Source organism: Hyla sarda, chromosome 6, assembly GCF_029499605.1.
Source record: "Hyla sarda isolate aHylSar1 chromosome 6, aHylSar1.hap1, whole genome shotgun sequence".
NCBI classification, from domain to species: Eukaryota; Metazoa; Chordata; class Amphibia; order Anura; family Hylidae; genus Hyla; species Hyla sarda.
The window spans coordinates 180,327,324-180,339,695 of record NC_079194.1 but is presented as its reverse complement, the minus strand read 5'-3'; the positions used below and the strand labels follow the sequence as shown (position 1 = coordinate 180,339,695).

Here is a 12,372-nt window from a genome sequence, read left to right as displayed (position 1 = left end):
CACAGCAAACTCCCAGCCAATCCTTTCTACCCCTGCAAAGCATGCTGGGAATACTGAAAGAGTTCCCAGGATTCTGTCATCACCTTATATATTAGAAGGATTTCTAAACGCTTTGTTACAAAAATATTTCCACTTAAGGACATTTTGCCCATGTTAAATGCAAGTCTTAACCCTTTAACAATCAAACCAAGACGCTTTATTAGAATAGCAGTTGACATTATAACAGTCAAAATTAGACAAGCAAAGATCCCCGAGGGGAAAAACAAAACAACAAAAGGCAATAGTCAGTCATAAAATGAGGAACTCAATGTTACACGGCATGGCATTATACAATGTATACCGGACATGGAAAATAAAACCTTACAATCGAATGGTGGCAAGAATACAAGAAACGGGGTAGGGGAGTCATCATAGCCCAACTCTCTAGTACAGAGAGAAACTGTGAGACATAGGTGGGCAATAGGTAGAAGAAATCCACGGTTCCCAAACAACATTAAATCTCTCCACAGTGTCCTCTCTGATAGCAGAGAGTTTTTCATTTAGCATAATGGAATTAATTCTAGTTATAACAGGGGAAAGAGCTAGGGTGGGCTGTTGCCATTGAGAGGCACTATGAATACGGGCCGCCAGAAGTATATGCTGAGCCAATTTGAACACTCCGTACCTTGCCGGGTATTATTTCCAACCCCTCCAAACTGGGAGGAGATTGCCGCTGACTGCACTAATTTTCCGGGAGACCTTCTTACACTACCTGGACCTAATTTGAACACTCGAAACGGCATTCTGCTTGGCCTATGACCCAAAAGACAAAACATGGGAGTAAAAGGTACAAAACACGGTAAAAAATCTGTCAACACTTTCATAATTTGACGCCAAACGAGACTACTACTTGGCAGCTCCACCACGTGTGATACATGGTACCCCTCGCACCACACATCCTAAAGCAGTAGGGTGACACTGAAGGATAAAGCCTATTCAGTCTCGTCTGGACCATGTAGGTTCTATGGAGGACCTTAAGGGAAGTTTCGGCAAGGGAGACCTGCCAACCACCCCTACTAGCGAAGTTGCAGCAGGCATGCCACTGAGAAAGAGAAAGTTCAGAATGAAAATCAGCTTCCCATTCAACCATAAATTTAAGTTTCCGATCACCGGGTACAGGGGAGTTAAGTGTGGCATATAAGGAGGAGATAAGGCCTGGACGACCCGGGGTGTAGAGGGCGTATGCCTCAAAAGAGGTTGGATGAATCTTAGAAGATCGAGGTCCAAGAGAGGCATAAAAGGACAAGATCTGTAGGGCCCTGTAGCGTTCACGGGGAGGCACGGAATATTTACTAATGAGGTCTTCCAGAGACATGAGCCGCTTTCGGATTAAAAACTTCCATAGGCAAGTCAGATTGGCCTCTATCCACCATTGAAATGCAGAGGTTTGAAGGCCAGGTAGAAACTGAGGCTTAGCTAAAAAAGGAAGGAGAGGGGACACTGGAGATTGAAGGGACAGCTTGAAGCGAACTGCGCGCCACAGAGAAAGTGCCTGAAGGGCAATCCATGCAGAGGAGGGGAGCAGCGAAGAGAGAGGGCAAGAAGACCATAGCAAGGCTGAATAAGAGTAAGGGGAGAAAAGGTGAGACTCGAGGCAAACCCAACGAGGTGCATCCCTAGGGACCTGAATCAAAGCCAACTGGGCCAATCTAGCAGCATAATAATACCGCTTAAAATTAGGAACTGAAAACCCACCCACTCGTTTATGGTAAAACATAAGAGTTCTATTAATCCTCGGGCGGTTCCTCCTCCATATAAATACAAAGACGTCTCCTTGTAGGAGACTTAAAGCGCCTAGAGGAACAGGAATGGGCAAGGTGCGAAATAAGTATAATTAACGCGGTAAAATAACCATCTTGACTACATTTATTCTACCCAACCAGGAGATATAAGGAAGATCCCATTTGCGAAGGTCCGATCTGATAGCCTTAAACAAAGAAGGGTAATTAGCTTGATATAAAAGAGGCAGCGACGGATTAAGTTTGACGCCCAGATATGGTAGGCCGCTACTAGAATCCTTAAAGCCAAAATTTAATAGAATAAGATGTTGCATGGAAGGGGGAACATTACAGAATAAATTAGGGAGGGAGACCTGAGGATTTGTCAAGGTTAGCAACAAGTCGTCTGCAAAAAGACAAGTCTTAACCCTTTAAACTGTTCTATAATCTAAATTATAATTTATATTGTAAATGGATGGAATAATGCACACTATTTCAATTTCAGTTACTATTACTAAAACTTTAATGTATCTTTATTGGTAACACATTTCTATTATATCCATTAACAGGCTGTACTCTACATGGGGAAGCTGTCTCCCTCTCCATCCATTATGACACAGGATTTACAGTGTGCCGAGGGGGTCCCTCAGGTCCAGTCATGTACAGATATCCATTTGAGAAGCTTCGAATGTCAGCAGATGACGGGACCAAACTTCTTTATTTGGACTTTGGTGGACCAGAAGGAGAACTGGTAAGAGATGTGTGTGTAAAGTATAACAATATAAAGCATAATACATACATGTAAGACAGTGTTTCCCAACCAGGGTGCCTCCAGCTGTTGCAAAACTACAACTCCCGGGCATGCTGGGAGTTGTAGTTTTGCAACAGCTGGAGGCACCCTGGTTGGAAAACACTGATGTAATATAATATAGCTTGAGCTTGATGTGGCGTAGCTGAAATTGTTTTCTATGTTTACTATAACTGGCATTGCTGCATTCAGCTCTTAAATAGGACCTGTGGTCACCCCAGCTTATCTTCTGTGGAAAAATAGAGTTGGGACATCCAATATATGTTCAGTAATTTACAGGTTAGGCCAACATTCCCTTCAAGTGAATAAGCACCTCTGCCACAGCAGAGTCTGCTGTACTGCACTTGGTACCCCTGGCTAGGTTTCTGTTGGCATGTTTGCTTGTAGCCCAACACACCCAGCTCTGCTACATCTGTACTCAAAGAATTCACAGGAAAATGAACAGAATGCATATATACATAACTAAAGAAGTGCAGAAAAATCTATTCACTGAAAAACACCCTTTATATTAAAAAGTAACTTTTATTCTCTACTATTAAAATATAAAAAAAAAAAGCCTCATGTGTAAATAATTAAATTATAATAATTAAGATAGGAACAGCATATCTCCATCAATAAGCATAATATCAGTATAAATATGCCATAAAAAGCGTATCTGCAGGTGTAAAAAGTGAGTGGAACAATGGACTGGTAGGATCCCAACACCACACGGATTCCGGTTATACACAAAAAACAACTAATGCACTCTCAGATATTAGATGCTATTTGTAAAAAAGGAACTCAACGCGTTTCACCCCTCTGTTATCAGGGATCCTCAGGAGAGACACCGGACACACATATTACTGCAAAGTAAACATCTAAAACTTAGGCGTCAGCGGGGACAATACCCCAAACATATATAAGCTGCGCCCAGTACAAATAAAGATGAAAAAATGCGCTCCCGTAATGGAGCACTCACGAGACCCCGCGCCTATGATGACCGGATGTTTACTTTGCAGTAATATGTGTGTCCGGTGTCTCTCCTGAGGATCCCCGATAACATAGGGGTGACATGCGTTGAGAGTTCCTTTTTTACAAATAGCATCTAATATCTGAGAGTGCATTTGGGATCCTACCAGTCCATTGTTCCACTCATGTTGCACTGGGGGTTCCACACGCTTTTTACACCTGCAGATACGCTTTTTATGGCATATTTATACTGATATTATGCTTATTGATGGAGATATGCTGTTCCTATCTTAATTATTATAATTTAATTATTTACACACGGTTTTTTTTTTTGAATATTTTAATAGTAGAGAATAAAAGTAACTTTTTAATATAAAGGGTGTTTTTCAGTGAATATACATCTGTACTCAACAGCATGAAAAACAGTGGTGTAAATAAGCATGTTGGCAGATAGGGCTTCTCATTAGGATTCTGGGCATACTTTTTTTTTTTTTTTTTTTTAACCTTCATAGTGCTTTCTAGTGCAGAGATATAAGCTCATTTAATATGTAAATGAACCTTACATGCCCAGGGGGTGTTCCCCAGTGTGGCAAGAGCCCAGGGTTAGCTATCCCATCTTCTTAATCCCTGCCTCTGTGCTCACTTTCAGAGCACAAGCAGGCACAGAGGTGAAGAGTAAAGGGAGATGGGCTGGCTAAACCCTCGGTTCTTGCTGGACTGGAGAACACACCTTGGGCACTTGAGCCTAATATACATGTTAAAAACTCTAGGCCTGGTTTACACTATGGACATTCCACTTGGAATTTCCACAAGAACATTAATCTCAATGGTAGGCTGCTGCTGATTTCTGCCACCCCCTCCATCTCTCATCACCGCAGACAACTTTGCACATACTTCAAACACACGATCAACAACACCAGGTAAAGCTTCAGCTTGCAGTCCTCACAACCCATCTTCACACCTGTCCAGTGCTTTTGACCCTTAAACCACTTCTCCAACATTACTGAAGACACTCTCTCCAAATCACTCGCCACCTGTGCACATGATCCAATCACATACCACCTTACCCCCAACCTTACTACAGTTTATATCCCAGCCATAACCCATCTGTTCAATCTATCAAGAAATACTGGAACTTTTGCTTCATCATTCAATCACGACACCCATCCTTTAAAAGCCATTTCATCATCTTTGTTCAGCTATTATCTTGCTTTTCCCCATTGCCTCAAAACTTCTTGAACAACGTGTCTACCTTAAATTGTCCTCTCACTTATCATCCAACTTCCTTTTCAACTACCTTCAATCTGGATTCCTTCCCCACTATTCTACCGAACCAGCTCTAACCAAGGTGACCAACGATCTGCCTACTGCCAAAGCCTCAAGCCAATTCTCTGTGCCTTCTCCTTGTCCTTTTCTCTGCCTTTGACACAGTCCACCACTTTTTTCTGCAACAAACTCTCTCATCCTTAGGCATCACAAATTTGTCATCTGTCATCTTCTCCATGTACACTTTTGGGATCACCTTTTGATTCTGTTCTGTTTTTCAAACTACACATTCAGACCCTCACCACCTCCTGCCGCCTTTACCTCTAAAACATTTCTCCAGTCCACTTATTCCACCTTAACTAAACTACTGGTACTTTCCCTGATCATCTCTTGCTTAGACTCCTGTAACATCCTGATCTGTGGCCTTACATTAAACACTCTTTACTTCCTTCCAATCCATTCTCAACTCTGCTTCCTGACACATCCACCTGTCTACTTGCTTCTCCTCTCTGCCAACCTCTTCACTGGCTACCTGTTGGTCAACTAGTTCAGTTTAAACTGTTAACCATTACATACAAGACTGTCCACAGCCTGTTCCCTCCGTACATCTCTAATATATCAACGAGAAAAAAAGAACAAGAGGTGCGCCCCTAGTGAGGACCGTTTATATAAAATGAAGGCGATAACGCAAAGATGGGTTCTTACCCCTAGGTGTTGCGCTCAGAGCACAACGCCTACAGTAGCTTCTATAAGCAGGAAATCGAATGGAACCGCTGCCACGAGGAACTTCCCGGTGTGACGTCAGTCAGTCCGGTGGATAACAATGGAAAGAGATATGTGAACAAGTTCCTCTAAAGAAGGCGCTGATACCCGGAGATGAAAGTAAACTTCTTTATTAGCAACGCGTTTCGATCCCGGTTCGGGATCGAAACGCGTTGCTAATAAAGAAGTTTACTTTAACCCCTTAAGGACCAAGGACGTACCGGTACGTCCTTGGTCCTGCTCTCCTGATATAACGCGGGGTTACACAGTAACCCCGCGTTATATCACGGCGGGCCCGGCGTCATAGTGAAGCCGGGACCCGCCTCTAATAGCGCGCAGCGCCTATCACGGCGCCGCGCGCTCAGAGCTGAGCCGCGCGGGTAAAAGCGAAACCGAAAGTGGCTGGCTAGCTCAGTCGGGCTGTTCGGGATAGCCGCGGCTAATCGCGGCATCCCGAACAGCTTACAGGACAGCGGGAGGGCCCCTACCTGCCTCCTCGCTGTCCGATCGTCGAATGACTGCTCAGTGCCTGAGATCCAGGCATGAGCAGTCATGTGGCAGAATCGTTGATCACTGGTTTCTTATGAGAAACCAGTGATCAATGATGAAGATCAGTGTGTGCAGTGTTATAGGTCCCTATGGGAGCTATTACACTGCAAAAAAAAAAGTTTAAAAAAAAAAGTGAATAAAGATCATTTAACTCCTCCCCTATTAAAAGTTTAAATCACCCCCCTTTTCCAATAAAAAAAAAACACAGTGTAAATAAAAATAAACATATATGGTATCACCGCATGCGGAAATGTCCGAATTATAAAAATATATCATTAATTAAACCGCTCGGTCAATGGCGTGCGCGCAAAAAAATTCCAAAGTCCAAAATTGTGCATTTTTGGTCACTTTTTATATCATTTAAGTCCTATCAATGCAAAAATGGTACCTTTAAAAACTTCAGATCACGGCGCAAAAAATTAGCCCTCATACCTCCCCATACACGGAAAAATAAAAAAGTTATAGGGGTCAGAAGATGACAATTTTAAACGTATTAATTTTCCTGCATGTAGTTATGATTTTTTCCAGAAGTCCGACAAAATCAAACCTATATAAGTAGGGTATCATTTTAATCGTATGGACCTACAGAATAAAGATAAAGTGTCATTTTTACCGAAAAATGTACTACGTAGAAACGGAAGCCCCCAAAAGTTACAAAACAGCGTTTTTTTATTCAATTTTGTCGCACAATGATTTTTTTTTTCCGTTTCACCGTAGATTTTTGGGCAAAATGACTGATGTCATTACAAAGTAGAATTGGTGGCGCAAAAAATAAGCCATCATATGGATTTTTAGGTGCAAAATTGAAAGAGTTATGATTTTTTAAAGGCAAGGAGCAAAAAACGAAAATGCAAAAACGGAAAAACCCCCGGTCCTTAAGGGGTTAATCTCCGGGTATCAGCGCCTTCTTTAGAGGAACTTGTCCACATATCTCTTTCCTCCGTACATCTCTGACTTTCTCTCCCGATACTGCCCCTTACATAATCTCCAATTCTCTTAAGACCCTCCCACAACGGTCTTCATGTGTTGTAACCCTTATCATATGTACAGTGCCCTGGAACCAAGGGCGCATTAAAAATAAATCATAACCATAAATTCACACATTGGAAGTTTCGCCACAGAACGAGTTTCCTCTGACTGAATGAACATGTTCATATGCCCATTAGTCAATGGGACTTTAAATTTTATGGGTTAACTTAATCTGCAAATTCTGTGCCAAATGAGCAACAATTCAAGGAGGTGCAGATCCACTGAGGAAATTCCTTGTAGAATTTTCCCAGCATCCACATAGCCTTAGATCTCGGCACTAGAAAGTACTATGGAGAGAACTAAGTATGGCTGAAATTCAAATGAGAAGCCCCATGGCTTATTTACACCCCTGTTTTCCCATGGACAGGTTTGCTTTAAAAAAATATACTTAAAGGGGTACTCTGGTGGATATTTAAAAATCTTAAACCTTCCAGTACTTATCAACTGCTGTATACTCCAGAGTAAGTTGTATTTATTTCTGAAATTCTTTTCAGTCTGACCACAGTGCTCAATGCTGACACCTCTGTCCATGTCAGGATCTGTCCAGAGTACAAGCAAATCTGGACAAATGCTCTGGACAGTTCCTGATACGGACAGAGGTGTCAGCAGAGAGCACTGTGGTCAACCTGCAAAGAACTCCAGAAAGAAATACAACTTCCTGTGGAGCATACAGCAGCTGATAAGTACTGGAAGGATTGAGATTTTTTAATAGAAGTAATTTACAAATTTGTTTATTTTATTTTAGTAAAAAATAAAAATAAAAATCAACTGGTGCCACACTGGTTTCCACCGAAGTACCCCCTTTAACCCCTTAACCACCACAGACTTATATTTACGTCCATGGTCGGCTCCCACGATATAATGCGTGACCGCGTGTCTTATCGGGTCGGACCCGGGGATAATAGCGTGCGGCACCGATAGCTGTGCACAGCTATTAACCCTTTAGACGCGGCGTTCAAAGTTGAACGCCGCGTCTAAAACGAAAGTAAAACCTTCCCAACTGCTCAGTGGGGCTGATCGGACCAACGCAGTGAAAATGCGGTGTCCCGATCAGCTAGGACGCGAGCGGAGGGTCACTCACCTTCATCCGGTGCGTCCGATCGGCGATTGATTGCTCCAAGCCTGAGATTCAGGCTTGAGAAATCAACCGCCGATAACACTGATCAATGCAAAGCTATGGCTTTGCAGTGAACAGTGCTGGCAATCAGTGTATGCGGTGTTATAGCCCCCTATGGGAGCTATAACACTGCAAAAAAATAAAAGTGTAAAAAAAGTTAATAAATGTAATTTAACCCTTTCCCTAATAAGTCAAATCACCCCCCTTTTCCCATTTAAAGAAAAAATGAAATCAAAATAAATATAAACAAATGTGGTATTGCCGTGTGCATAAATGTCCGAACTATAAAAAAAATATAATTAAACCGCAGGGTCAATGGCATACGCACAAAAAAAAATCCCAAATAGTGTATTTTTGGTCACTTTTTATATCATGAAAAAATTAATAAAAAGTGATCAAAAAGTCGGATCAATACGAAAATGGTACCGCTAAAAACTTCAGATCATGGCGCAAAAAAATTAGTTCACATACCGCCCCATAGGCAGAAAAATAAAAAAGTTATAGGGGTCAGAAGATGACAATTTTAATTGTATGAATTTTCCTGAATGTAGTTATGATTTTTTCCAGAAGTACGACAAAATCAAACCTATATAAGTAGGGTATCATTTTAACCGTATGGACTTACAGAATAATGATAAGGTGTTATTTTTACCGAAAAATGTACTGCATAGAATGTACTGCGCGGCAAGCGCCAAAAGTTACAAAATGAAGTTTTTTCTTCAGTTTCGTTGCACAATGTTTTTTTCTGTTTCGCCATAGATATTACGGTAAAATGACTAATGTCACTGCAAAGTAGAATTGGTGGTGCAAAAAATAAGCCATAATATGGATTTTTAGGTGCAAAATTGAAAGGGTTATGATTTTTATAAGGAAAGGAGGAAAAAAAACGAAAGTGCAAAAATGGAAAAACATGTGGTCCTTAAGGGGTTAAAGGAGATGCTCATCTCTGAAGGATAGGAATGAGTGTCTGATTGTGGGACCCGACCACTGGTGAACAAATCGTTCATGGGAACGGGGATGCTGTACGTGTTTAAAAAGTGCAGTGGTCGGACATGTGTGTTGCTGCTACATTCAGCTCTGTGGGCCAAATGAAAATAGCTGTGCACTGTACTCTATCTTCATCTAGCCCATAGATCAGTGTTCCCCAACCAGAGTGCCTCCAGCTGTTGTGAAACTAAAACTCCCAGCATGCTAGGAGTTGTAGTTTTGCTACAGCTGAAGGCACCCTGGTTGGGAAACACTGCCATAGATTTTAAAAGAGCAATGTTCTGCATGTCTGAATGCCACACTATTTAAACAGAATCCCCTTGTCTCAGAGGTTGAACCCCCCCACACCCAAACTCTGATTCCCTATCCTGCAGGAAAACCTCTTTAGGTAAAGTGGTATTTGTATTTCTTCTTATTTTGGTGTTTTCTCATGACCGTCTTTTCTCTTTCAGGCTCTGGATCTGCACACGTGTCCGAAGCCTGTTGTTTTCCTGTTGCACACATTCCTTTCTGCTAAGGTCACCCGAATGGGTCTGCTGGCATGACCCTAGAGTGCCCTCCACAGCACACAATGCACACAAGGCTATCCTTATAATCAGTGCCTTTCAGTGACAATCCCAACATGTAAGGAGGGACCACATATAGCGTCTGCTCGTCCCACATGTATTAGCTGAGGAGCCATACACCGACTGATAGGACTTCCTCCTCCAAAGATGTGAGCACACTAGCTACAACCATTCAGGGCTCAGCATTACTATGAGACATTTGCTGTTTGTTCTGTCTGTCTGTGAGGTAAGCGAGGTCCGCCTTACCCCAGAATACTGGCACAGTGCCTCGAGTCCCTATTCACTACAATGACTGAAGTTTTCCTCTGGGAATATGAAGCCATATTGTTTTTATGACCAAAGTGCCTTTTATGTTATTGCTGCCTTAAATTTTTATTACCCACAAATCATATTTATAGAGGATATAGAGATATATATAAATACATATGTATAGATCTACACATATCTGCACCATTAAATTACATGTATACCAATTCTAGAAGCAGGTTCCTTGCAAGCAGCCATGGGCCGCCATTTTAGGGCTCTAGCTGCCTCCGGGACTCAGTTTAGACCAAAGAATCTTCCCGGCAGGGCTATTTGTTATGTATTGTACAAAAGATGATATGCTTCAATGAAAAATATACATCATTTAAAGATTTATGTTCACTTTTATTTTTCTATAACTCTTCAGTAAAATTTATGGGCATATAATTGTGCAGATAACTGTGTGTTTGCATTTATTCTTATTTATTACCAGAATGGCTTGGTGCTTAGAAACCATACAGGAACCTTCACTGCAGGGCTTTTATTTTGACCCCTTATTTACATATTTACACACAAAATGGCTGTTTTTTGCTTTACTGTTATCCAGTTATTCAGTGGGATCATGGTGCCATCTAGTGGCCAGCATGAATAGTATGTAACCTGAAATTTTTTTAAGAGTAAGGTGGATAAAGCTAAAATGTTTTGGGGTATTTTTTGTCAGCGTGGATAAAGCTAGCTTCTCATTAGTTGCTGTATGTGACAGAACATGTAAACACCTCCCACCCAAAAACTAAAAAAAACGATGTAAAGACATAACGCAGTGAGAACAGTAAAGAACTCAAACAAAAAGTACAGTATTTTAGAAAGATTTGTTATACATTTATGCTTATGGGGTTATGTATATTATCAAGATTGTGTCCTATGTCCACACATGGCAGAACTCTTAGAGAGCTTTCAGTTGCAGCAAAATGGAAGAGATTTACCAGATTTGATATATCTGCACATGTCAATTCTTTCTATCAGTCTCATACTTTGCAAATTAGCGGCCAATCCTCGACAACATTTGGGATAATATCTCCATGTAAAACATTTAAAGCATAAACAGTCTTTTTTTTCTTTCATCTTGTGTGGATATACCCGAAATAGGTTTAGGACACTTAGCGCCTTTTACTGCACATGTAACAACACAAGCCGTGCCTTCTGCAGCCGGCAGTAATACACAGCTGGAATGGCCAGAGCTGGAGATCGCTGATCCCATCCATGTAACCTCTTAGATCAGGGGTCTCAAACTCAAATTATCTGGGGGCTGCTGGAGGTAGAGGCTGGTGAGACTGGGCTGCATCAAGTATTCCACAAAAAAAGACTCATCGGTTGTGTCAAGAAATGCTGGGAGTTGTCGTTACTAACTACAGTGTCCAGCATGCCCTGATACAGCCTATGGCTCTGCAGGGGACCGAAAACTACAACTCCCATCATGTTGCACCATAACCTATACTGTACTACTATATAGTGCAATATGCTGGAAGTTGTAGTTTTAGTCCGCTGCAGAGCCATAGGCTGTATCAGGGCATGCTAGGAGTTGCAGTTACTAACTACAATACCCAGCATTCCCTGATGCACTTTATGGCTCTGGAGCAGACCCAAACCTATAACTCATGTTATACCATAACCGATAATTTTTCAACAAACATTTGCGAAAGGCTTGTGTGGTTAGCAGTGTCTAAGTCCCCCGAGTGCCTGACCTGTTAGTCTGCCCCTGTTATGGGCCGCATTAACACAAAACTTTGCTGCAAAATATCATCCTGTGGGCGAGTTTGAGACCCCTATCTTAGTTGTTGACCATGGTATACAGAGGAAGGATGGCTCCCTTACTTACCTCACAATGCAGTTGTGAGGTGCCACTGATTTGCTCTGGCAGTCTGCCCTGCCATTTCACTACACCTGTTAGACCTTGCCAGAGATGAGGCCTAACAAGATGCCTGTTATTGTTATACCATTATACAGAATTATTACAGTGCTTTATTGCACGCACAAGTACCCTAGTGGTAAATAAATAAATTGGGGAAAAAAAAAAAAAAATATATATATATATATATATAATTAAAAAAAAATTATATTAGCTAACCCGCTAAAGATAAATAAAAAACTTAAAACATTGCAGAGTAGTATTTAAGTTTCTATAGTCTAAGGAAGTGAAACATATATAATAACATTTAAATGTAGTATTACTTTAATGGTTCCGACCTACTGAATAACATTATCTGCACAGTGAACACATAACAAAAAATATATAAATGCCCGGACTGCTGTTTTTTTTCCATCTTGCTCTCCAAAAAAATG

At 41.4% G+C, this 12,372-nt stretch overlaps 1 protein-coding gene across 1 annotated transcript in view; it reads left to right on the top strand.

Annotated features, from left to right (window-relative positions):
• Nucleotides 1-11,134, top strand: part of SNTB2 (syntrophin beta 2) — a 65,036-nt gene extending 53,902 nt beyond the window's left edge. The window contains exons 6-7 of the mRNA XM_056525942.1: nucleotides 2,327-2,508; nucleotides 9,676-11,134. Coding sequence (XP_056381917.1) covers nucleotides 2,327-2,508; nucleotides 9,676-9,768 — 275 coding nt within the window. The 3' untranslated portion in view covers nucleotides 9,769-11,134. The remainder of the gene's footprint in view (nucleotides 1-2,326; nucleotides 2,509-9,675) is intronic.
• The last annotated feature ends 1,238 nt before the right edge of the window (nucleotides 11,135-12,372 follow it).